This window comes from Oryzias latipes, chromosome 11 (genome assembly GCF_053564925.1).
Source record: "Oryzias latipes strain Hd-rR chromosome 11, Olatipes_Hd-rR_3.1".
Taxonomy (NCBI): Eukaryota; Metazoa; Chordata; class Actinopteri; order Beloniformes; family Adrianichthyidae; genus Oryzias; species Oryzias latipes.
Window position 1 is genome coordinate 2215053 of NC_136247.1, and position 26084 is coordinate 2241136.

The 26084-nt window shown below is 42.8% G+C and overlaps 1 protein-coding gene and 9 non-coding genes across 11 annotated transcripts; 6 read left to right on the forward strand and 4 right to left on the reverse strand.

Annotated features, from left to right (window-relative positions):
• The first annotated feature begins 522 nt into the window (after positions 1–522).
• LOC144995527 (uncharacterized) lies at positions 523–7366 on the forward strand. Of its 2 annotated transcripts, none has more exons than XM_078955258.1 (10): positions 523–754; positions 1146–1842; positions 1914–1997; positions 2083–2148; positions 2342–2921; positions 2997–3086; positions 3188–4322; positions 4469–5546; positions 5639–5702; positions 5808–7366. In XM_078955258.1, the coding sequence occupies exons 5-10, from the start codon at positions 2852–2854 to the stop codon at positions 6875–6877; spliced, it is 3507 nt and encodes a 1168-aa protein (XP_078811384.1). In that variant the 5' UTR covers positions 523–754; positions 1146–1842; positions 1914–1997; positions 2083–2148; positions 2342–2851; the 3' UTR covers positions 6878–7366. The 2 variants fall into 2 exon arrangements, with proteins under 2 accessions (XP_078811384.1, XP_078811385.1); XM_078955259.1 differs by having other exon boundaries at positions 3191–4322.
• Positions 7367–9394: 2028 nt separating this feature from the next.
• On the reverse strand, positions 9395–9466 carry trnad-guc (transfer RNA aspartic acid (anticodon GUC)). The gene has a single exon. It is a non-coding gene; the product is annotated as a tRNA-Asp (tRNA).
• Positions 9467–9673: 207 nt separating this feature from the next.
• trnan-guu (transfer RNA asparagine (anticodon GUU)) lies at positions 9674–9747 on the forward strand. The gene has a single exon. It is a non-coding gene; the product is annotated as a tRNA-Asn (tRNA).
• Positions 9748–11189: 1442 nt separating this feature from the next.
• On the reverse strand, positions 11190–11261 carry trnad-guc (transfer RNA aspartic acid (anticodon GUC)). The gene has a single exon. It is a non-coding gene; the product is annotated as a tRNA-Asp (tRNA).
• A 2004-nt stretch (positions 11262–13265) lies between these two features.
• trnan-guu (transfer RNA asparagine (anticodon GUU)) lies at positions 13266–13339 on the forward strand. The gene has a single exon. It is a non-coding gene; the product is annotated as a tRNA-Asn (tRNA).
• Positions 13340–16855: 3516 nt separating this feature from the next.
• On the forward strand, positions 16856–16929 carry trnan-guu (transfer RNA asparagine (anticodon GUU)). Its single transcript has one exon. It is a non-coding gene; the product is annotated as a tRNA-Asn (tRNA).
• A 1442-nt stretch (positions 16930–18371) lies between these two features.
• trnad-guc (transfer RNA aspartic acid (anticodon GUC)) lies at positions 18372–18443 on the reverse strand. The gene has a single exon. It is a non-coding gene; the product is annotated as a tRNA-Asp (tRNA).
• Positions 18444–20243: 1800 nt separating this feature from the next.
• On the forward strand, positions 20244–20317 carry trnan-guu (transfer RNA asparagine (anticodon GUU)). The gene has a single exon. It is a non-coding gene; the product is annotated as a tRNA-Asn (tRNA).
• Positions 20318–21759: 1442 nt separating this feature from the next.
• trnad-guc (transfer RNA aspartic acid (anticodon GUC)) lies at positions 21760–21831 on the reverse strand. The gene has a single exon. It is a non-coding gene; the product is annotated as a tRNA-Asp (tRNA).
• Positions 21832–23631: 1800 nt separating this feature from the next.
• trnan-guu (transfer RNA asparagine (anticodon GUU)) lies at positions 23632–23705 on the forward strand. The gene has a single exon. It is a non-coding gene; the product is annotated as a tRNA-Asn (tRNA).
• The last annotated feature ends 2379 nt before the right edge of the window (positions 23706–26084 follow it).

Here is a 26084-nt window from a genome sequence, read left to right on the forward strand (position 1 = left end):
TTAAGGGCTACCTGGCTGTCATTGGATGCTATTGAAAGAGGTGTCAAGTCATTGCATTAGAACAATCGGTCTGACGACTTAGCTGTAATGCACAGTGGGCATCTTGTTGAACTTACCAAAACCTAACCTTAATTGTGAGAAAACAATGTCATGTCCTTCTTTGAAAGCTGTCTTTGAGAAGAAGCAGAAATGTGACAAGTGCCATATAGGACAGAAGCACTAAAGCTTTAGATGTGGACAAATGTTGTGAAACAGACAGTGCATTTAGAATAAATATTTGAGTCGCAAAGAATTGTGGGGTTCATGAATTACCTGTTGATTCTTGCAAAGAAGGCGGCCATTTTTGTGACACCACAGTGAGTGTGTAGGAGTTGATAGAGGTTTCACCAGCAAATAGGGGTTGGTGCAAGATAATGTGTTTTCTAGGAGCCAGTTGAAGGCTGAACTAGAAAAGGGCTCTACCCGTCAGGGAATCGAACCCTGGTCTCCCGCGCGGGAGCCGAAAATGGTTAAGCTTAACTCTCTTAACTTTTCTCATTCATTCTCTATGGTAGTTCTTAACACTACGGATGTAATATACTTTTTCACCACTAGCGAGATTTTGGGGGCGCTGTTTCCACATCGTCTTAGTAGTAAGGTTTTCACAGGAAGAGCCTTTAGGAAGACAAAACAACAATAATCCTGCGGCCAGATTTGATCCGATCGCTGTTAAAACACAAGAGCACAACAAGTTAAAGTCAAGTTAAAGTCTGATGTAAGTAAAAAGTTAAAAAAAAACTGTTCCTAGTTTGAAGACATTTCTCTTCCCGTTATTTTTTGTTGAGCATGAAAGGTCTGAAACTCCAGCGGTGAGGATACGGCTACTCGTAAGAGATGAAAAACCTCTTCAAACTTAGTCATGATAGTTTGTGTGTGTTTTCAAAAGCTTTTGAATTTTACCAAAGGTAGATAACTTTAATAATATCTATATGTGCATTTACACACACACACATATATATATATATATATATATATATATATATATATATATATATATATATATATATATATTTGTATGTTGTTGTTTTTTTTTTTACTATTTTTGAGTTACAGTAGACCTGGGCTACTTCACCCACTAACGACAATAAATGTATCTTTGGTTATAGATCTCCAGAATGAAGAGGAAATTAATTTTTCCTGGAAAAATCTGCGTGAGCTTCAGACGAGGCCCAACTGGGTTTCTCAGGCAGGACCCTTCAGATGAAGCCAAGAGGATCAAAAATAATCCTGAGCTCCAGGACAAGTCTGCTCCCCAGAGAGAGGAAAAAGTGAAGGAAAACGCCCTGTCAAAAGTCTTCATTAGGGGTGGAGATACATCTGACAGGCAGGAGGTGTTGGGGGAGTATGTTCTTCAATTTGGCAAATACAAGGGGAAGTCCTTTCGGTGGCTGCTAGAAAATGATATTGGCTACACCATTTATTTAATTAACAAGGTTGAGGAAGAGGAGAGAGCTGGACTCTTTAATGCCGAGGGACCAAAGAAGGAGAGTCTCTTTTCATTTCTGGATTATACCCGACACTTTCACGAAATCAGAGATCTGAGAAACTATTTAGCTGAAAGATCAGTGGAGCCACCTTCAAGTAGTGAGGACAACCAGCTGGTTGGATTTGGTGTGCATTCTAAGAAGACCTGGAAGGATGTCTGGGAGAAAAGAGAAGATGGATATGCATCATTTATCCTCAGGAAACAGTGTGTTTCAGGCAGCAAAATGTTCCTGCTCCAGCAGTACCTGAAGAAGAAAGAGGCTCAGACTCAGAGCTCTTCAGAACCTGCTCTTACTAAACCTTCTTCTAGTCCTCCAGGTCTGTGGCAGACTAGACGTTCATGCTGATGTTAGGAAAGATGGTAGAAATGATGTTTCCCATCTTTTCAGTATCTTCGTTAGAGATGGAAGATGATGAAGAGTTGGAGAGAATGATGCTTTCTGTCTCTCCATCCAAACTCCTCCCTTTACAAGGTAAAACTAAATCACACACAAGTACACACTGAGTGTTAATTACTACTTCTGATTCAAACCTGTTTTCTTATTTTTTTTACTAAAGAGCAGAGACATTTAGTGAAGAAGATGACAGGCCCAACATGTTTAGAAACAATCCCAACCCAACCAAGTGAGCAGCACCAACGTGCACACATCATGCATCACGTGTTGATTATGTTTCTGTATGTGGAGTAGTAGTACTGGTAGTTGAAAAACTGATATTAGACTACATGTTACTCTTAGATCAGTCCTTTCTTTACACTCAGCACTTTTAAATGTGTCTGTTCAAAAAGAAGAATATTCATTGGTTTATTTTCTTTCAGGTTCACTGAGTAAAGGTCTAGATGCTGCTGCTGCCATTGCCACCGCCGCCGCTGGTACCTGATGGTTCTGTCGTAAACCAGGATCACCTTTTCTTTTCTTCTGTTTGCTGGTTGGCCACGTTCAGGCCTGTTCTAATGCAGGTGTTTTGTGTGACTGCTTTTATGATGCTGAAGGTATTCATTGTTCGTCGTCGAGGGTAAGTACAGACTTATGTTATTTGCATGGGTTTGGTTATAGGTTTGGTATGAAAATGATTGAAGGAAACCAGTCTTAAAAAGCAGAATTACAACAAAAGTACATGTCTTAACACATCAGAGTAAAGTGGTTACACATGGATTATTACATCATAATGGAACCTTTCCTGGTCAATCAAAAGATAAAAAAATGAAACTAATAGTTAATTTATTGATTTTCATACCACACCTGTTCTATTGAGCATGTTTTCTTGCATGGTTTTGAGTGTTTTGCACAATTACTAACAAAGAACTCTAAATGCCTGGGCATTACTGATGGATATTTCTGTTGATCTGAATCCAGACCAGCCTGAGAGGTCCAGCTGTCCTGCTGCCACACATGCAGGTGAGTGTTGAGGATCATTTGTCAGCTTTACTCTGCTGCAGCTTCCTGTCTGTTTCTGACTGTCTTTTTCACCAGTTACTTCAGCTCCAGTGAAGACTCCTCTGCCAGTACCACCAGAGTTGCTCGCTTTGGAACTGCCTCAAAGTGTCCAGGATAAAACCTACAGTCAGTGCATTAACTTTGACAAAAATGCAAAGTACTGTATTCATTTGGACTTTGAGATAATATTTTATTCAACAACTCATGTTATTTTTTTATTTTTCCAGCAGTCGTTGGAAGACCCTCAGCTCAGTCTGCAGCTCCTCCTCCTGCTCACTTTCAGCCAACGCCTGCTGCTTCACCACTTCCATCTTATGACCAGGATGTTAGCAGCTGGAACTGCTCTCCCCAGCAGAGGATCTGGATGAAAACAGAGATGGAAGCCTTAGGACTGTGGCCTGGGTCTCCACCTGTAAGACATGCCATGAATATGATCTCCTTGTGGCGTAACCCACCTCAGCCGGAACTCATTGACTCAATTTATGAGCTACCATCCCCAAAGTACTTTCACCTCCATCCTTTTTTTATCTGGAAACCAGACCATGCAATAATGGAAAGAGTGCGTAACAACTACCCCCTCCCGTGTCTGCATGGCTGCCCAAAACCCCTCGTGGTCTCCTCTGGAACAGGTCGGCCCCGTGTCATAATTGGCACAAGTGGTCAGTACTACATACTTGCTTCTCGGCTGACCTGTAAAGTCTGCAAGAAGCACTGGTTTGCAGACAAACCTTCATGGATGGACATGCTGCCTCGTCGTTTTCAGGAGATTTTTCCAGCCTTCCTGACCCACAAAAAGGCAGTATGCAAGACTGTGATGGATGAGCTGCGGCGTACAGCAAAGTCTCCAGGTGATATGGCCAATCAGCTAAATGAAGCTCTTCACCTAAGATACGAGCGTGCACACTTGGCTTATCTGGGAACAGTGAAGAATGTTCTGGATGGAGAGAGCGGACTATATGGCCAGCAGACAATCACGGGGGCAATGAGGAAAATATCTACACCAGATCCTTTTGGTGGGTATACAGACATAGATGGCTGGTGTGGGGTAACAGTGACTTCACACTACCTGGTGGACTGCCTCATACAAGAGTACCATAGGGAGGAGGGCACGCTCAATCTGCTCCTCCAAGGCACTTTTGGTGAGGTCTTGAGGGCTGACCACACCCGAAAGGTGGCACGGAAGGTTGTCCTGGCATCAGGCACAATGTCATCTTATGCAGTTATGAATGAAAACTGGATGATTTTGTCCTGGGTGATGCTGCAGTCAGAAAGCGACAAGTCTCTGGAGCCAATGTACGACGGGCTGTCCCAGCGTTACATTTCTGCAGGGCTACCAAAAGCAAAGTACCAGTGGGTTGACAGGTGAGAAAAACTTTGTTCATTTTACTTCTAATTTAATGGTTTCAACAGTAAAAACGTGAAAAACATAAGTAAATATTGTTTTAAAAACAATCACTTTATTTGCACAATAAACAATTAAAAGGTGCTTTACCTGTGTGCATGGACAGGGATTGCTGCTCTCCATTCAGGATCCCAAACTCCCAGCCTCAGGAGCATCTTCTCTGGGATTCCTGGAAGACCACAGAGGCTATAGTGGGTGAAGCAACATCTGGAGACTTCACCAATAGATGTGCATCCCGTACCAAATACAACAGAGAAATAAGCATCAAGCTGGACTTGTTTCACTGCATGCGGCGGTTCACCAGGGAGTGCATCTCAGAGCATCATCCACTTCACAGCTCCTTCTGCAAGTTCCTTTCGGCAGCTTTTTGTGTGGTGGACCAAACCGATCTTCAGAGGCTGAAGGAGGCCTACACCTTCTGTGGGATCCAGCCAGCTAACCCCACAAAGCAGCACATCAGGGAGCACTGCCGCACCAAGATCCCAGAACCCAGAGAGCTGCTGGTGCGGGTGGAGAGTGTTCTGAAGAGGTTCTTTTTGGAATCGGATCCAGATGGCATACCACTGTTTAAGGCAACAATGCTGAAAGTGTGGAGGATTCAGCGCGTTCACATCCTCAGGGGCTGTCTGAGCGACCCGGAGGTGGGAGACGGGATCCTCTACAGACACGGTGGCACGTTACAGCTGAACCACATCAAGGGGGAAGCGGCAGCGGTACCGATCTGGATCCCGGTGCGAGGCACATCCCAGCAGGAGGGATTTCATTTCCACCAGTCCAAATGGGTGACAGGAAATCAGGTCTCGACAGAACTTTTCCAGGCCCAAGGCATGACTGGAGTAGCTCGGTGGAACTTCCAGCGCCTTGTGAGCCTGAAGCAACCTGGTCTGAAGCTTCCTTCAGTTTTTAATCCAGCTCTGATTGTACAGCTGAACAAACTGTCAAAGGAAGTGACAGGACAAGCTAAGTACCCTGCCTTAGTCTTGTCACAGGCCGACACTGGGGAAAGGTTTGGACTGCAGTATGTGGAGCCTGGCTGCCGTCCGGTTCCTCTTCACTGGGACAAACACAAGTCTCAGAGAGACCCGGTTGTTGAGGAAGAAGAGCGTTTGTCTCCAGAACCACCTCCTTCCAATGAAACAGTCATCGACCTGCCTGAAGAACATGGAGAAGAACACTCTGCTCATGTAAGTTTGTTGTAACAAACATCCTCACTCTATTACAATAAAACTGCAGCTACATAACAAGTTTAAACTAACTGAATGGTCCAATGTTTCAGGATAATGTCTTAGGTGTGGTTGCTGATGACTCACTAGCAATGACCCGAGCCCCTGAAGTGAAAGGTAATTTAGTTCAAATTTTCAGCCTTTTTTAATTTATTTGTGCATTGCATTCAAGGAAAGAGAAGTGAGAAGGGGTTAACTTTTCTCTTTTTTCCTCTCCATCAGATGTCTCAACGACACCACCACCACTGCCTTTTGCTGCCTCTCCACGCGCAGCTCGCACTGGTCCTATCAAAGCAGGGGGTCTGCTTTTTGTCCTGGACCATTCTCGTTGGACAAATTCAATGAGAGATGCCATTGATGTCCTTCTGGCAAAGCACCATGGACAAAAGGACTTTCTGAGCAAGGTAGACGCAGAGTATGCCGCCCTTGTTCAAACTGCCTCCAGGAATCCCAACAGCCTCCTCCACCCCACCACTAAACAGCACATCTCCCGCTACGTGAAGCACATGGCGAAGATGATTAACAGAAGTTCGTCTATGAACACTAGTCCCGAAAAACTTTTGGAAACCCAGCAGCTGTGGCATAAACTCACTGAAGGCAGTGAAACTGTCACTGTGCCAGTTGTGACTCTCCCTCCTGCTCCAGTGAACCCCCCCAGCTCTAAACCAGATGAAGCTCCTTTAACGAAGACTGACGTTGAAAAAATGGTGAAGGAGATTGTAGGTCTGCAGCAACAACAGCAGAAACCTGAAAAAAAAATGACAAGGAACTGTCTTGCTTGTGGGCAGCCAAAGTCTCGTTACCTTGGTGATGGATCTTCTGTTCATTTCTTTTATCAGTCTGGGGATGTGAGATACTTCTACTGCTCCAAAAAAGTACTCCAGATCTATGCAGCAGAAGGCCTTACAAACCCCAGGATGCCATTTGCAGACTTTGCTGCCACGCCATTTTTTGAGAGAGAGTTAAAGGCTGCAAAGCAGAGGTCTGCACAATGCAGAAAGGTTTTGGAGGACCGACAGAAAAGAAAGGCAAGGGAGCAGCATCCCAGTGGGCGTCTGTGCAGGTTCTGCCACAAACCACTGAAACAAGGTCCAGGGAGTCCACACATACACACCGGGTTCCCTGGTGTTGTGGGGAAGTATGTTTACTGTCCTGCCAGAGTCTTGTCCCTCCACCGGGCAAATGGGATGACTCAAGAAATGACCTGGGAGACGTTCTCTCAGTCTCCTTTTTATGAGGCTGAAAAGATGAGGTGGGCTGCTGGCCGGCAAGCAGAAGAGGGAAAGAGATAGCTTTTATGTCTGTTCTATTTGTTATCAAAAGATGTTGCTGTTTTGACCACTTTTGTCTCATTTTACCTCAGCTTGTCATATTGGATGAGAAATAAGTGTAAAACGTCAAAATCTCTGCTAAACCTGTCTATATGTTTGCCTGTATTAAGTTCTCTTCTGATAACACACTGATTATGATAGAACTCCTGATGTTATCTATCAATGTGAAAATATTTGTAATTTAGTTTGTGAAATCTATTTTGTGAATACAATTTTCTTACATATTTATTATTAGTGTTTAGTTTTGATAGAAAAAGCAAACATATTTACTACTTCCTCAATTCATTTTACACCTTTAAAATACTTGTATTAAAGTTTTGCCTGTTTAAACCCTTCTGCCCTTCAATTGTAAATCCATGGTTGAACATTTTGGTACATTTTGTGTTAAATACTGTGTTTTATTTATTTTCATGTTGATTTCTTAATAAAACATGGTTGAAATTGAAATGAGCAACAGATCATGACTGTTATTTGGAACAAGGAGAGACAGAAGTAGAAAACAATAATTATGAAATGTCATATTCAGTTTAACAAAAACATTTATTATACCACAACTTCTGACTGACATCACTCTAACCGGGGTTCGAACTCGTGACCAAAGGATTTCATCAGCTTGGACAGCGCTACACAAGCCACAGTTTGATTGGCTGACTATGCTGCAGTAGCTGCAATTTGATTGGCTGTTCCGTGTTACAGGTATATACGGCTGGCCCCCGCGTGACAGGCGGAGATACTGTCCACTATACTAACGAGGAACTGACACACTTGAACAAACATGTCGAAGATGGGTCACAGACGAGCTGGGATGCACACTTTGTTTCCTCAATGGATGAAGTGGCATGAAAAACCAATTCAAATGCAATCTCTCACAAACAGACTTTTTAGTCCATTTCAAATAAGAAATGACATGTCATCATTTACCAACAAGCACTATAATCAGAATGGTATTTTCCACACATGTTGTCTCTGTGGCGCAATAGGCTAGCGCGTTCGGCTGTTTACCGAAAGGTTGGTGATTCAAGACCACCCAGAGGCGTTGATTACTCCTGTCCTTCCTTCAATGCTAGTCTCATGTTTACTTCTATCTGGTTAGCTAATTTACTCAGTACTTTCATCCCTCAGCTCATGTAACTTTCTTAACTTCATATTCAAATCCAAATATTTCCCCAGACTCATGAAAATGCAAGAGTGGACACAAAGAGTGGGTGGGACAAGTGCTTTGGAACTTCAAAAGTACACAAAGCACAGGCCTCTTCTGTGCTGCTGCAACACACAGCCTGTTAATTTGGATGGACGCTCAAGCTTTCCCTAGGGCTGTAGGCTGAAGAACGTCCTGGCGCTGCCAACAGACATAGTTCCACTACATTGCAACTACTGAGTATCTTGGTTACTCCACAAGCAAAACACCTCAGTAGACGCCCTGCTTGACAATTCAGTTCAAAAAGAAAGGGCCTTTTTCTCAATTCAATCTTTGCCTTCTGAGCAAGCAAGCACTTGTTAGTTTCACACTTTCCAAAGCTGGTCCTGGAAGATGTCAGGATGGACGAGGAGTCCGACGCACTGCGCTATAGTTGCAGTCTCGTACTGGCACCTGTTTGAATGCAACTTCTGACATTCAGCCAGCAGTCATGCTTATGCTCAGCTGTCCTCAACAATGTAACAGTGCATTATATTTACTGTCAAGCAACATCACCAACAAACTTGGTTGATGTCAAGTCATTCAGACAAAACGGACCTGTTTCTCTTTGGAGACTGTTGTCGGATGTGCTGGAAATGACGGAAAGACTGATCAATCCTTTCTGATTGCCTTTATCAGAAAACTCTTTCTGAGGTTCTGTGTGGTTTGTTTTGTATTTGTTTATAAGAACTTCAATTATATGGAATTTTCAGTTTTAAAGTGAATGGAAAAGGACAAGATGGGATTTCCTGGCGGTGAGAATTGATCTCATCACCAAGGAAACAACTTCTTAGGTCTTTGTCAGACAAGTTACAAATTGTATTTGTCCTTATTCCGGGAGGATTAAGGGCTACCTGGCTGTCATTGGATGCTATTGAAAGAGGTGTCAAGTCATTGCATTAGAACAATCGGTCTGACGACTTAGCTGTAATGCACAGTGGGCATCTTGTTGAACTTACCAAAACCTAACCTTAATTGTGAGAAAACAATGTCATGTCCTTCTTTGAAAGCTGTCTTTGAAAAGAAGCAGAAATGTGACAAGTGCCATATAGGACAGAAGCACTAAAGCTTTAGATGTGGACAAATGTTGTGAAACAGACAGTGCATTTAGAATAAATATTTGAGTCACAAAGAATTGTGGGGTTCATGAATTACCTGTTGATTCTTGCAAAGAAGGCGGCCATTTTTGTGACACCACAGTGAGTGTGTAGGAGTTGATAGAGGTTTCACCAGCAAATAGGGGTTGGTGCAAGATAATGTGTTTTCTAGGAGCCAGTTGAAGGCTGAACTAGAAAAGGGCTCTCCCCGTCAGGGAATCGAACCCTGGTCTTCCGCGTGACAGGCGGAGATACTGTCCACTAGACTAACGAGGAACTGACACACTTGAACAAACATGTCGAAGATGGGTCACAGACGAGCTGGGATGCACACTTTGTTTCCTCAATGGATGAAGTGGCATGAAAAACCAATTCAAATGCAATCTCTCACAAACAGACTTTTTAGTCCATTTCAAATAAGAAATGACATGTCATCATTTACCAACAAGCACTATAATCAGAATGGTATTTTCCACACATGTTGTCTCTGTGGCGCAATAGGCTAGCGCGTTCGGCTGTTAACCGAAAGGTTGGTGGTTCAAGCCCACCCAGAGGCGTTGGTTACTCCTGTCCTTCCTTCAATCCTAGTCTCAAGTTTACTTCTATCTGGTTAGCTAATTTACTCAGTACTTTCATCCCTCAGCTCATGTAACTTTCTTAACTTCATATTCAAATCCAAATATTTCCCCAGACTCATGAAAATGCAAGAGTGGACACAAAGAGTGGGTGGGACAAGTGCTTTGGAGCTTCAAAAGTACACAAAGCACAGGCCTCTTCTGTGCTGCTGCAACACACAGCCTGTTAATTTGGATGGACGCTCAAGCTTTCCCTAGGGCTGTAGGCTGAAGAACGTCCTGGCGCTGCCAACAGACATAGTTCCACTACATTGCAACTACTGAGTATCTTGGTTACTCCACAAGCAAAACACCTCAGTAGACGCCCTGCTTGACAATTCAGTTCAAAAAGAAAGGGCCTTTTTCTCAATTCAATCTTTGCCTTCTGAGCAAGCAAGCACTTGTTAGTTTCACACTTTCCAAAGCTGGTCCTGGAAGATGTCAGGATGGACGAGGAGTCCGACGCACTGCGCTATAGTTGCAGTCTCGTACTGGCACCTGTTTGAATGCAACTTCTGACATTCAGCCAGCAGTCATGCTTATGCTCAGCTGTCCTCAACAATGTAACAGTGCATTATATTTACTGTCAAGCAACATCACCAACAAACTTGGTTGATGTCAAGTCATTCAGACAAAACGGACCTGTTTCTCTTTGGAGACTGTTGTCGGATGTGCTGGAAATGACGGAAAGACTGATCAATCCTTTCTGATTGCCTTTATCAGAAAACTCTTTCTGAGGTTCTGTGTGGTTTGTTTTGTATTTGTTTATAAGAACTTCAATTATATGGAATTTTCAGTTTTAAAGTGAATGGAAAAGGACAAGATGGGATTTCCTGGCGGTGAGAATTGATCTCATCACCAAGGAAACAACTTCTTAGGTCTTTGTCAGACAAGTTACAAATTGTATTTGTCCTTATTCCGGGAGGATTAAGGGCTACCTGGCTGTCATTGGATGCTATTGAAAGAGGTGTCAAGTCATTGCATTAGAACAATCGGTCTGACGACTTAGCTGTAATGCACAGTGGGCATCTTGTTGAACTTACCAAAACCTAACCTTAATTGTGAGAAAACAATGTCATGTCCTTCTTTGAAAGCTGTCTTTGAAAAGAAGCAGAAATGTGACAAGTGCCATATAGGACAGAAGCACTAAAGCTTTAGATGTGGACAAATGTTGTGAAACAGACAGTGCATTTAGAATAAATATTTGAGTCACAAAGAATTGTGGGGTTCATGAATTACCTGTTGATTCTTGCAAAGAAGGCGGCCATTTTTGTGACACCACAGTGAGTGTGTAGGAGTTGATAGAGGTTTCACCAGCAAATAGGGGTTGGTGCAAGATAATGTGTTTTCTAGGAGCCAGTTGAAGGCTGAACTAGAAAAGGGCTCTCCCCGTCAGGGAATCGAACCCTGGTCTTCCGCGTGACAGGCGGAGATACTGTCCACTAGACTAACGAGGAACTGACACACTTGAACAAACATGTCGAAGATGGGTCACAGACGAGCTGGGATGCACACTTTGTTTCCTCAATGGATGAAGTGGCATGAAAAACCAATTCAAATGCAATCTCTCACAAACAGACTTTTTAGTCCATTTCAAATAAGAAATGACATGTCATCATTTACCAACAAGCACTATAATCAGAATGGTATTTTCCACACATGTTGTCTCTGTGGCGCAATAGGCTAGCGCGTTCGGCTGTTTACCGAAAGGTTGGTGATTCAAGACCACCCAGAGGCGTTGATTACTCCTGTCCTTCCTTCAATGCTAGTCTCATGTTTACTTCTATCTGGTTAGCTAATTTACTCAGTACTTTCATCCCTCAGCTCATGTAACTTTCTTAACTTCATATTCAAATCCAAATATTTCCCCAGACTCATGAAAATGCAAGAGTGGACACAAAGAGTGGGTGGGACAAGTGCTTTGGAACTTCAAAAGTACACAAAGCACGGTCCTCTTCTGTGCTGCTGCAACACACAGCCTGTTAATTTGGATGGACGCTCAAGCTTTCCCTAGGGCTGTAGGCTGAAGAACGTCTTGGCGCTGCCAACAGACATAGTTCCACTACATTGCAACTACTGAGTATCTTGGTTACTCCACAAGCAAAACACCTCAGTAGACGCCCTGCTTGACAATTCAGTTCAAAAAGAAAGGGCCTTTTTCTCAATTCAATCTTTGCCTTCTGAGCAAGCAAGCACTTGTTAGTTTCACACTTTCCAAAGCTGGTCCTGGAAGATGTCAGGATGGACGAGGAGTCCGACGCACTGCGCTATAGTTGCAGTCTCGTACTGGCACGTGTTTGAATGCAACTTCTGACATTCAGCCAGCAGTCATGCTTATGCTCAGCTGTCCTCAACAATGTAACAGTGCATTATATTTACTGTCAAGCAACATCACCAACAAACTTGGTTGATGTCAAGTCATTCAGACAAAACGGACCTGTTTCTCTTTGGAGACTGTTGTCGGATGTGCTGGAAATGACGGAAAGACTGATCAATCCTTTCTGATTGCCTTTATCAGAAAACTCTTTCTGAGGTTCTGTGTGGTTTGTTTTGTATTTGTTTATAAGAACTTCAATTATATGGAATTTTCAGTTTTAAAGTGAATGGTAAAGGACAAGATGGGATTTCCTGGCGGTGAGAATTGATCTCATCACCAAGGAAACAACTTCTTAGGTCTTTGTCAGACAAGTTACAAATTGTATTTGTCCTTATTCCGGGAGGATTAAGGGCTACCTGGCTGTCATTGGATGCTATTGAAAGAGGTGTCAAGTCATTGCATTAGAACAATCGGTCTGACGACTTAGCTGTAATGCACAGTGGGCATCTTGTTGAACTTACCAAAACCTAACCTTAATTGTGAGAAAACAATGTCATGTCCTTCTTTGAAAGCTGTCTTTGAAAAGAAGCAGAAATGTGACAAGTGCCATATAGGACAGAAGCACTAAAGCTTTAGATGTGGACAAATGTTGTGAAACAGACAGTGCATTTAGAATAAATATTTGAGTCACAAAGAATTGTGGGGTTCATGAATTACCTGTTGATTCTTGCAAAGAAGGCGGCCATTTTTGTGACACCACAGTGAGTGTGTAGGAGTTGATAGAGGTTTCACCAGCAAATAGGTGTTGGTGCAAGATAATGTGTTTTCTAGGAGCCAGTTGAAGGCTGAACTAGGAAAGGGCTCTCCCCGTCAGGGAATCGAACACTGGTCTTCCGCGTGACAGGCGGAGATACTGTCCACTATACTAACGAGGAACTGACACACTTGAACAAACATGTCGAAGATGGGTCACAGACGAGCTGGGATGCACACTTTGTTTCCTCAATGGATGAAGTGGCATGAAAAACCAATTCAAATGCAATCTCTCACAAACAGACTTTTTAGTCCATTTCAAATAAGAAATGACATGTCATCATTTACCAACAAGCACTATAATCAGAATGGTATTTTCCACACATATGTTGTCTCTGTGGCGCAATAGGCTAGCGCGTTCGGCTGTTAACCGAAAGGTTGGTGGTTCAAGCCCACCCAGAGGCGTTGATTACTCCTGTCCTTCCTTCAATGCTAGTCTCATGTTTACTTCTATCTGGTTAGCTAATTTACACAGAACTTTCATCCCTCAGCTCATGTAACTTTCTTAACTTCATATTCAAATCCAAATATTTCCCCAGACTCATGAAAATGCAAGAGTGGACACAAAGAGTGGGTGGGACAAGTCCCTTGGAACTTCAAAAGTACACAAAGCACGGTCCTCTTCTGTGCTGCTGCAACACACAGCCTGTTAATTTGGATGGACGCTCAAGCTTTCCCTAGGGCTGTAGGCTGAAGAACGTCTTGGCGCTGCCAACAGACATAGTTCCACTACATTGCAACTACTGAGTATCTTGGTTACTCCACAAGCAAAACACCTCAGTAGACGCCCTGCTTGACAATTCAGTTCAAAAAGAAAGGGCCTTTTTCTCAATTCAATCTTTGCCTTCTGAGCAAGCAAGCACTTGTTAGTTTCACACTTTCCAAAGCTGGTCCTGGAAGATGTCAGGATGGACGAGGAGTCCGACGCACTGCGCTATAGTTGCAGTCTCGTACTGGCACGTGTTTGAATGCAACTTCTGACATTCAGCCAGCAGTCATGCTTATGCTCAGCTGTCCTCAACAATGTAACAGTGCATTATATTTACTGTCAAGCAACATCACCAACAAACTTGGTTGATGTCAAGTCATTCAGACAAAACGGACCTGTTTCTCTTTGGAGACTGTTGTCGGATGTGCTGGAAATGACGGAAAGACTGATCAATCCTTTCTGATTGCCTTTATCAGAAAACTCTTTCTGAGGTTCTGTGTGGTTTGTTTTGTATTTGTTTATAAGAACTTCAATTATATGGAATTTTCAGTTTTAAAGTGAATGGAAAAGGACAAGATGGGATTTCCTGGCGGTGAGAATTGATCTCATCACCAAGGAAACAACTTCTTAGGTCTTTGTCAGACAAGTTACAAATTGTATTTGTCCTTATTCCGGGAGGATTAAGGGCTACCTGGCTGTCATTGGATGCTATTGAAAGAGGTGTCAAGTCATTGCATTAGAACAATCGGTCTGACGACTTAGCTGTAATGCACAGTGGGCATCTTGTTGAACTTACCAAAACCTAACCTTAATTGTGAGAAAACAATGTCATGTCCTTCTTTGAAAGCTGTCTTTGAGAAGAAGCAGAAATGTGACAAGTGCCATATAGGACAGAAGCACTAAAGCTTTAGATGTGGACAAATGTTGTGAAACAGACAGTGCATTTAGAATAAATATTTGAGTCGCAAAGAATTGTGGGGTTCATGAATTACCTGTTGATTCTTGCAAAGAAGGCGGCCATTTTTGTGACACCACAGTGAGTGTGTAGGAGTTGATAGAGGTTTCACCAGCAAATAGGGGTTGGTGCAAGATAATGTGTTTTCTAGGAGCCAGTTGAAGGCTGAACTAGAAAAGGGCTCTACCCGTCAGGGAATCGAACCCTGGTCTTCCGCGTGACAGGCGGAGATACTGTCCACTATACTAACGAGGAACTGACACACTTGAACAAACATGTCGAAGATGGGTCACAGACGAGCTGGGATGCACACTTTGTTTCCTCAATGGATGAAGTGGCATGAAAAACCAATTCAAATGCAATCTCTCACAAACAGACTTTTTAGTCCATTTCAAATAAGAAATGACATGTCATCATTTACCAACAAGCACTATAATCAGAATGGTATTTTCCACACATGTTGTCTCTGTGGCGCAATAGGCTAGCGCGTTCGGCTGTTTACCGAAAGGTTGGTGATTCAAGACCACCCAGAGGCGTTGATTACTCCTGTCCTTCCTTCAATGCTAGTCTCATGTTTACTTCTATCTGGTTAGCTAATTTACTCAGTACTTTCATCCCTCAGCTCATGTAACTTTCTTAACTTTATATTCAAATCCAAATATTTCCCCAGACTCATGAAAAAGCAAGAGTGGACACAAAGAGTGGGTGGGACAAGTGCTTTGGAACTTCAAAAGTACACAAAGCACAGGCCTCTTCTGTGCTGCTGCAACACACAGCCTGTTAATTTGGATGGACGCTCAAGCTTTCCCTAGGGCTGTAGGCTGAAGAACGTCCTGGCGCTGCCAACAGACATAGTTCCACTACATTGCAACTACTGAGTATCTTGGTTACTCCACAAGCAAAACACCTCAGTAGACGCCCTGCTTGACAATTCAGTTCAATAAGAAAGGGCCTTTTTCTCAATTCAATCTTTGCCTTCTGAGCAAGCAAGCACTTGTTAGTTTCACACTTTCCAAAGCTGGTCCTGGAAGATGTCAGGATGGACGAGGAGTCCGACGCACTGCGCTATAGTTGCAGTCTCGTACTGGCACGTGTTTGAATGCAACTTCTGACATTCAGCCAGCAGTCATGCTTATGCTCAGCTGTCCTCAACAATGTAACAGTGCATTATATTTACTGTCAAGCAACATCACCAACAAACTTGGTTGATGTCAAGTCATTCAGACAAAACGGACCTGTTTCTCTTTGGAGACTGTTGTCGGATGTGCTGGAAATGACGGAAAGACTGATCAATCCTTTCTGATTGCCTTTATCAGAAAACTCTTTCTGAGGTTCTGTGTGGTTTGTTTTGTATTTGTTTATAAGAACTTCAATTATATGGAATTTTCAGTTTTAAAGTGAATGGAAAAGGACAAGATGGGATTTCCTGGCGGTGAGAATTGATCTCATCACCAAGGAAACAACTTCTTAGGTCTTTGTCAGACAAGTTACAAATTGTATTTGTCCTTATTCCGGGAGGATTAAGGGCTACCTGGCTGTCATTGGATGCTATTGAAAGAGGTGTCAAGTCATTGCATTAGAACAATCGGTCTGACGACTTAGCTGTAATGCACAGTGGGCATCTTGTTGAACTTACCAAAACCTAACCTTAATTGTGAGAAAACAATGTCATGTCCTTCTTTGAAAGCTGTCTTTGAAAAGAAGCAGAAATGTGACAAGTGCCATATAGGACAGAAGCACTAAAGCTTTAGATGTGGACAAATGTTGTGAAACAGACAGTGCATTTAGAATAAATATTTGAGTCACAAAGAATTGTGGGGTTCATGAATTACCTGTTGATTCTTGCAAAGAAGGCGGCCATTTTTGTGACACCACAGTGAGTGTGTAGGAGTTGATAGAGGTTTCACCAGCAAATAGGGGTTGGTGCAAGATAATGTGTTTTCTAGGAGCCAGTTGAAGGCTGAACTAGAAAAGGGCTCTCTCCGTCAGGGAATCGAACCCTGGTCTTCCGCGTGACAGGCGGAGATACTGTCCACTATACTAACGATGAACTGACACACTTGAACAAACATGTCGAAGGTGGGTCACAGACGAGCTGGGATGCACACTTTGTTTCCTCAATGGATGAAGTGGCATGAAAAACCAATTCAAATGCAATCTCTCACAAACAGACTTTTTAGTCCATTTCAAATAAGAAATGACATGTCATCATTTACCAACAAGCACTATAATCAGAATGGTATTTTCCACACATGTTGTCTCTGTGGCGCAATAGGCTAGCGCGTTCGGCTGTTAACCGAAAGGTTGGTGGTTCAAGCCCACCCAGAGGCGTTGGTTACTCCTGTCCTTCCTTCAATCCTAGTCTCAAGTTTACTTCTATCTGGTTAGCTAATTTACTCAGTACTTTCATCCCTCAGCTCATGTAACTTTCTTAACTTCATATTCAAATCCAAATATTTCCCCAGACTCATGAAAATGCAAGAGTGGACACAAAGAGTGGGTGGGACAAGTGCTTTGGAGCTTCAAAAGTACACAAAGCACAGGCCTCTTCTGTGCTGCTGCAACACACAGCCTGTTAATTTGGATGGACGCTCAAGCTTTCCCTAGGGCTGTAGGCTGAATAACGTCCTGGCTCTGCCAACAGACATAGTTCCACTACATTGCAACTACTGAGTATCTTGGTTACTCCACAAGCAAAACACCTCAGTAGACGCCCTGCTTGACAATTCAGTTCAAAAAGAAAGGGCCTTTTTCTCAATTCAATCTTTGCCTTCTGAGCAAGCAAGCACTTGTTGGTTTCACACTTTCCAAAGCTGGTCCTGGAAGATGTCAGGATGGACGAGTAGTCCGACGCACTGCGCTATAGTTGCAGTCTCGTACTGGCACGTGTTTGAATGCAACTTCTGACATTCAGCCAGCAGTCATGCTTATGCTCAGCTGTCCTCAACAATGTAACAGTGCATTATAATTACTGTCAAGCAACATCACCAACAAACTTGGTTGATGTCAAGTCATTCAGACAAAACGGACCTGTTTCTCTTTGGAGACTGTTGTCGGATGTGCTGGAAATGACGGAAAGACTGATCAATCCTTTCTGATTGCCTTTATCAGAAAACTCTTTCTGAGGTTCTGTGTGGTTTGTTTTGTATTTGTTTATAAGAACTTCAATTATATGGAATTTTCAGTTTTAAAGTGAATGGAAAAGGACAAGATGGGATTTCCTGGCGGTGAGAATTGATCTCATCACCAAGGAAACAACTTCTTAGGTCTTTGTCAGACAAGTTACAAATTGTATTTGTCCTTATTCCGGGAGGATTAAGGGCTACCTGGCTGTCATTGGATGCTATTGAAAGAGGTGTCAAGTCATTGCATTAGAACAATCGGTCTGACGACTTAGCTGTAATGCACAGTGGGCATCTTGTTGAACTTACCAAAACCTAACCTTAATTGTGAGAAAACAATGTCATGTCCTTCTTTGAAAGCTGTCTTTGAAAAGAAGCAGAAATGTGACAAGTGCCATATAGGACAGAAGCACTAAAGCTTTAGATGTGGACAAATGTTGTGAAACAGACAGTGCATTTAGAATAAATATTTGAGTCACAAAGAATTGTGGGGTTCATGAATTACCTGTTGATTCTTGCAAAGAAGGCGGCCATTTTTGTGACACCACAGTGAGTGTGTAGGAGTTGATAGAGGTTTCACCAGCAAATAGGGGTTGGTGCAAGATAATGTGTTTTCTAGGAGCCAGTTGAAGGCTGAACTAGAAAAGGGCTCTCCCCGTCAGGGAATCGAACCCTGGTCTTCCGCGTGACAGGCGGAGATACTGTCCACTAGACTAACGAGGAACTGACACACTTGAACAAACATGTCGAAGATGGGTCACAGACGAGCTGGGATGCACACTTTGTTTCCTCAATGGATGAAGTGGCATGAAAAACCAATTCAAATGCAATCTCTCACAAACAGACTTTTTAGTCCATTTCAAATAAGACATGACATGTCATCATTTACCAACAAGCACTATAATCAGAATGGTATTTTCCACACATGTTGTCTCTGTGGCGCAATAGGCTAGCGCGTTCGGCTGTTTACCGAAAGGTTGGTGATTCAAGACCACCCAGAGGCGTTGATTACTCCTGTCCTTCCTTCAATGCTAGTCTCATGTTTACTTCTATCTGGTTAGCTAATTTACTCAGTACTTTCATCCCTCAGCTCATGTAACTTTCTTAACTTCATATTCAAATCCAAATATTTCCCCAGACTCATGAAAATGCAAGAGTGGACACAAAGAGTGGGTGGGACAAGTGCTTTGGAACTTCAAAAGTACACAAAGCACAGGCCTCTTCTGTGCTGCTGCAACACACAGCCTGTTAATTTGGATGGACGCTCAAGCTTTCCCTAGGGCTGTAGGCTGAAGAACGTCCTGGCGCTGCCAACAGACATAGTTCCACTACATTGCAACTACTGAGTATCTTGGTTACTCCACAAGCAAAACACCTCAGTAGACGCCCTGCTTGACAATTCAGTTCAATAAGAAAGGGCCTTTTTCTCAATTCAATCTTTGCCTTCTGAGCAAGCAAGCACTTGTTAGTTTCACACTTTCCAAAGCTGGTCCTGGAAGATGTCAGGATGGACGAGGAGTCCGACGCACTGCGCTATAGTTGCAGTCTCGTACTGGCACGTGTTTGAATGCAACTTCTGACATTCAGCCAGCAGTCATGCTTATGCTCAGCTGTCCTCAACAATGTAACAGTGCATTATATTTACTGTCAAGCAACATCACCAACAAACTTGGTTGATGTCAAGTCATTCAGACAAAACGGACCTGTTTCTCTTTGGAGACTGTTGTCGGATGTGCTGGAAATGACGGAAAGACTGATCAATCCTTTCTGATTGCCTTTATCAGAAAACTCTTTCTGAGGTTCTGTGTGGTTTGTTTTGTATTTGTTTATAAGAACTTCAATTATATGGAATTTTCAGTTTTAAAGTGAATGGAAAAGGACAAGATGGGATTTCCTGGCGGTGAGAATTGATCTCATCACCAAGGAAACAACTTCTTAGGTCTTTGTCAGACAAGTTACAAATTGTATTTGTCCTTATTCCGGGAGGATTAAGGGCTACCTGGCTGTCATTGGATGCTATTGAAAGAGGTGTCAAGTCATTGCATTAGAACAATCGGTCTGACGACTTAGCTGTAATGCACAGTGGGCATCTTGTTGAACTTACCAAAACCTAACCTTAATTGTGAGAAAACAATGTCATGTCCTTCTTTGAAAGCTGTCTTTGAGAAGAAGCAGAAATGTGACAAGTGCCATATAGGACAGAAGCACTAAAGCTTTAGATGTGGACAAATGTTGTGAAACAGACAGTGCATTTAGAATAAATATTTGAGTCGCAAAGAATTGTGGGGTTCATGAATTACCTGTTGATAACGAGGAACTGACACACTTGAACAAACATGTCGAAGATGGGTCACAGACGAGCTGGGATGCACACTTTGTTTCCTCAATGGATGAAGTGGCATGAAAAACCAATTCAAATGCAATCTCTCACAAACAGACTTTTTAGTCCATTTCAAATAAGAAATGACATGTCGTCATTTACCAACAAGCACTATAATCAGAATGGTATTTTCCACACATGTTGTCTCTGTGGCGCAATAGGCTAGCGCGTTCGGCTGTTAACCGAAAGGTTGGTGGTTCAAGCCCACCCAGAGGCGTTGATTACTCCTGTCCTTCCTTCAATGCTAGTCTCATGTTTACTTCTATCTGGTTAGCTAATTTACTCAGTACTTTCATCCCTCAGCTCATGTAACTTTCTTAACTTCATATTCAAATCCAAATATTTCCCCAGACTCATGAAAATGCAAGAGTGGACACAAAGAGTGGGTGGGACAAGTGCTTTGGAACTTCAAAAGTACACAAAGCACAGGCCTCTTCTGTGCTGCTGCAACACACAGCCTGTTAATTTGGATGGACGCTCAAGCTTTCCCTAGGGCTGTAGGCTGAAGAACGTCCTGGCGCTGCCAACAGACATAGTTCCACTACATTGCAACTACTGAGTATCTTGGTTACTCCACAAGCAAAACACCTCAGTAGACGCCCTGCTTGACAATTCAGTTCAATAAGAAAGGGCCTTTTTCTCAATTCAATCTTTGCCTTCTGAGCAAGCAAGCACTTGTTAGTTTCACACTTTCCAAAGCTGGTCCTGGAAGATGTCAGGATGGACGAGGAGTCCGACGCACTGCGCTATAGTTGCAGTCTCGTACTGGCACGTGTTTGAATGCAACTTCTGACATTCAGCCAGCAGTCATGCTTATGCTCAGCTGTCCTCAACAATGTAACAGTGCATTATATTTACTGTCAAGCAACATCACCAACAAACTTGGTTGATGTCAAGTCATTCAGACAAAACGGACCTGTTTCTCTTTGGAGACTGTTGTCGGATGTGCTGGAAATGACGGAAAGACTGATCAATCCTTTCTGATTGCCTTTATCAGAAAACTCTTTCTGAGGTTCTGTGTGGTTTGTTTTGTATTTGTTTATAAGAACTTCAATTATATGGAATTTTCAGTTTTAAAGTGAATGGAAAAGGACAAGATGGGATTTCCTGGCGGTGAGAATTGATCTCATCACCAAGGAAACAACTTCTTAGGTCTTTGTCAGACAAGTTACAAATTGTATTTGTCCTTATTCCGGGAGGATTAAGGGCTACCTGGCTGTCATTGGATGCTATTGAAAGAGGTGTCAAGTCATTGCATTAGAACAATCGGTCTGACGACTTAGCTGTAATGCACAGTGGGCATCTTGTTGAACTTACCAAAACCTAACCTTAATTGTGAGAAAACAATGTCATGTCCTTCTTTGAAAGCTGTCTTTGAGAAGAAGCAGAAATGTGACAAGTGCCATATAGGACAGAAGCACTAAAGCTTTAGATGTGGACAAATGTTGTGAAACAGACAGTGCATTTAGAATAAATATTTGAGTCACAAAGAATTGTGGGGTTCATGAATTACCTGTTGATTCTTGCAAAGAAGGCGGCCATTTTTGTGACACCACAGTGAGTGTGTAGGAGTTGATAGAGGTTTCACCAGCAAATAGGGGTTGGTGCAAGATAATGCGTTTTCTAGGAGCCAGTTGAAGGCTGAACTAGAAAAGGGCTCTCCCCGTCAGGGAATCGAACCCTGGTCTTCCGCGTGACAGGCGGAGATACTGTCCACTAGACTAACGAGGAACTGACACACTTGAACAAACATGTCGAAGATGGGTCACAGACGAGCTGGGATGCACACTTTGTTTCCTCAATGGATGAAGTGGCATGAAAAACCAATTCAAATGCAATCTCTCACAAACAGACTTTTTAGTCCATTTCAAATAAGACATGACATGTCATCATTTACCAACAAGCACTATAATCAGAATGGTATTTTCCACACATGTTGTCTCTGTGGCGCAATAGGCTAGCGCGTTCGGCTGTTTACCGAAAGGTTGGTGATTCAAGACCACCCAGAGGCGTTGATTACTCCTGTCCTTCCTTCAATGCTAGTCTCATGTTTACTTCTATCTGGTTAGCTAATTTACTCAGTACTTTCATCCCTCAGCTCATGTAACTTTCTTAACTTCATATTCAAATCCAAATATTTCCCCAGACTCATGAAAATGCAAGAGTGGACACAAAGAGTGGGTGGGACAAGTGCTTTGGAACTTCAAAAGTACACAAAGCACAGGCCTCTTCTGTGCTGCTGCAACACACAGCCTGTTAATTTGGATGGACGCTCAAGCTTTCCCTAGGGCTGTAGGCTGAAGAACGTCCTGGCGCTGCCAACAGACATAGTTCCACTACATTGCAACTACTGAGTATCTTGGTTACTCCACAAGCAAAACACCTCAGTAGACGCCCTGCTTGACAATTCAGTTCAATAAGAAAGGGCCTTTTTCTCAATTCAATCTTTGCCTTCTGAGCAAGCAAGCACTTGTTAGTTTCACACTTTCCAAAGCTGGTCCTGGAAGATGTCAGGATGGACGAGGAGTCCGACGCACTGCGCTATAGTTGCAGTCTCGTACTGGCACGTGTTTGAATGCAACTTCTGACATTCAGCCAGCAGTCATGCTTATGCTCAGCTGTCCTCAACAATGTAACAGTGCATTATATTTACTGTCAAGCAACATCACCAACAAACTTGGTTGATGTCAAGTCATTCAGACAAAACGGACCTGTTTCTCTTTGGAGACTGTTGTCGGATGTGCTGGAAATGACGGAAAGACTGATCAATCCTTTCTGATTGCCTTTATCAGAAAACTCTTTCTGAGGTTCTGTGTGGTTTGTTTTGTATTTGTTTATAAGAACTTCAATTATATGGAATTTTCAGTTTTAAAGTGAATGGAAAAGGACAAGATGGGATTTCCTGGCGGTGAGAATTGATCTCATCACCAAGGAAACAACTTCTTAGGTCTTTGTCAGACAAGTTACAAATTGTATTTGTCCTTATTCCGGGAGGATTAAGGGCTACCTGGCTGTCATTGGATGCTATTGAAAGAGGTGTCAAGTCATTGCATTAGAACAATCGGTCTGACGACTTAGCTGTAATGCACAGTGGGCATCTTGTTGAACTTACCAAAACCTAACCTTAATTGTGAGAAAACAATGTCATGTCCTTCTTTGAAAGCTGTCTTTGAGAAGAAGCAGAAATGTGACAAGTGCCATATAGGACAGAAGCACTAAAGCTTTAGATGTGGACAAATGTTGTGAAACAGACAGTGCATTTAGAATAAATATTTGAGTCGCAAAGAATTGTGGGGTTCATGAATTACCTGTTGATAACGAGGAACTGACACACTTGAACAAACATGTCGAAGATGGGTCACAGACGAGCTGGGATGCACACTTTGTTTCCTCAATGGATGAAGTGGCATGAAAAACCAATTCAAATGCAATCTCTCACAAACAGACTTTTTAGTCCATTTCAAATAAGAAATGACATGTCGTCATTTACCAACAAGCACTATAATCAGAATGGTATTTTCCACACATGTTGTCTCTGTGGCGCAATAGGCTAGCGCGTTCGGCTGTTAACCGAAAGGTTGGTGGTTCAAGCCCACCCAGAGGCGTTGATTACTCCTGTCCTTCCTTCAATGCTAGTCTCATGTTTACTTCTATCTGGTTAGCTAATTTACTCAGTACTTTCATCCCTCAGCTCATGTAACTTTCTTAACTTCATATTCAAATCCAAATATTTCCCCAGACTCATGAAAATGCAAGAGTGGACACAAAGAGTGGGTGGGACAAGTGCTTTGGAACTTCAAAAGTACACAAAGCACAGGCCTCTTCTGTGCTGCTGCAACACACAGCCTGTTAATTTGGATGGACGCTCAAGCTTTCCCTAGGGCTGTAGGCTGAAGAACGTCCTGGCGCTGCCAACAGACATAGTTCCACTACATTGCAACTACTGAGTATCTTGGTTACTCCACAAGCAAAACACCTCAGTAGACGCCCTGCTTGACAATTCAGTTCAATAAGAAAGGGCCTTTTTCTCAATTCAATCTTTGCCTTCTGAGCAAGCAAGCACTTGTTAGTTTCACACTTTCCAAAGCTGGTCCTGGAAGATGTCAGGATGGACGAGGAGTCCGACGCACTGCGCTATAGTTGCAGTCTCGTACTGGCACGTGTTTGAATGCAACTTCTGACATTCAGCCAGCAGTCATGCTTATGCTCAGCTGTCCTCAACAATGTAACAGTGCATTATATTTACTGTCAAGCAACATCACCAACAAACTTGGTTGATGTCAAGTCATTCAGACAAAACGGACCTGTTTCTCTTTGGAGACTGTTGTCGGATGTGCTGGAAATGACGGAAAGACTGATCAATGCTTTCTGATTGCCTTTATCAGAAAACTCTTTCTGAGGTTCTGTGTGGTTTGTTTTGTATTTGTTTATAAGAACTTCAATTATATGGAATTTTCAGTTTTAAAGTGAATGGAAAAGGACAAGATGGGATTTCCTGGCGGTGAGAATTGATCTCATCACCAAGGAAACAACTTCTTAGGTCTTTGTCAGACAAGTTACAAATTGTATTTGTCCTTATTCCGGGAGGATTAAGGGCTACCTGGCTGTCATTGGATGCTATTGAAAGAGGTGTCAAGTCATTGCATTAGAACAATCGGTCTGACGACTTAGCTGTAATGCACAGTGGGCATCTTGTTGAACTTACCAAAACCTAACCTTAATTGTGAGAAAACAATGTCATGTCCTTCTTTGAAAGCTGTCTTTGAGAAGAAGCAGAAATGTGACAAGTGCCATATAGGACAGAAGCACTAAAGCTTTAGATGTGGACAAATGTTGTGAAACAGACAGTGCATTTAGAATAAATATTTGAGTCGCAAAGAATTGTGGGGTTCATGAATTACCTGTTGATTCTTGCAAAGAAGGCGGCCATTTTTGTGACACCACAGTGAGTGTGTAGGAGTTGATAGAGGTTTCACCAGCAAATAGGGGTTGGTGCAAGATAATGTGTTTTCTAGGAGCCAGTTGAAGGCTGAACTAGAAAAGGGCTCTACCCGTCAGGGAATCGAACCCTGGTCTTCCGCGTGACAGGCGGAGATACTGTCCACTAGACTAACGAGGAACTGACACACTTGAACAAACATGTCGAAGATGGGTCACAGACGAGCTGGGATGCACACTTTGTTTCCTCAATGGATGAAGTGGCATGAAAAACCAATTCAAATGCAATCTCTCACAAACAGACTTTTTAGTCCATTTCAAATAAGAAATGACATGTCATCATTTACCAACAAGCACTATAATCAGAATGGTATTTTCCACACATGTTGTCTCTGTGGCGCAATAGGCTAGCGCGTTCGGCTGTTTACCGAAAGGTTGGTGATTCAAGACCACCCAGAGGCGTTGATTACTCCTGTCCTTCCTTCAATGCTAGTCTCATGTTTACTTCTATCTGGTTAGCTAATTTACTCAGTACTTTCATCCCTCAGCTCATGTAACTTTCTTAACTTCATATTCAAATCCAAATATTTCCCCAGACTCATGAAAATGCAAGAGTGGACACAAAGAGTGGGTGGGACAAGTGCTTTGGAACTTCAAAAGTACACAAAGCACAGGCCTCTTCTGTGCTGCTGCAACACACAGCCTGTTAATTTGGATGGACGCTCAAGCTTTCCCTAGGGCTGTAGGCTGAAGAACGTCCTGGCGCTGCCAACAGACATAGTTCCACTACATTGCAACTACTGAGTATCTTGGTTACTCCACAAGCAAAACACCTCAGTAGACGCCCTGCTTGACAATTCAGTTCAAAAAGAAAGGGCCTTTTTCTCAATTCAATCTTTGCCTTCTGAGCAAGCAAGCACTTGTTAGTTTCACACTTTCCAAAGCTGGTCCTGGAAGATGTCAGGATGGACGAGGAGTCCGACGCACTGCGCTATAGTTGCAGTCTCGTACTGGCACCTGTTTGAATGCAACTTCTGACATTCAGC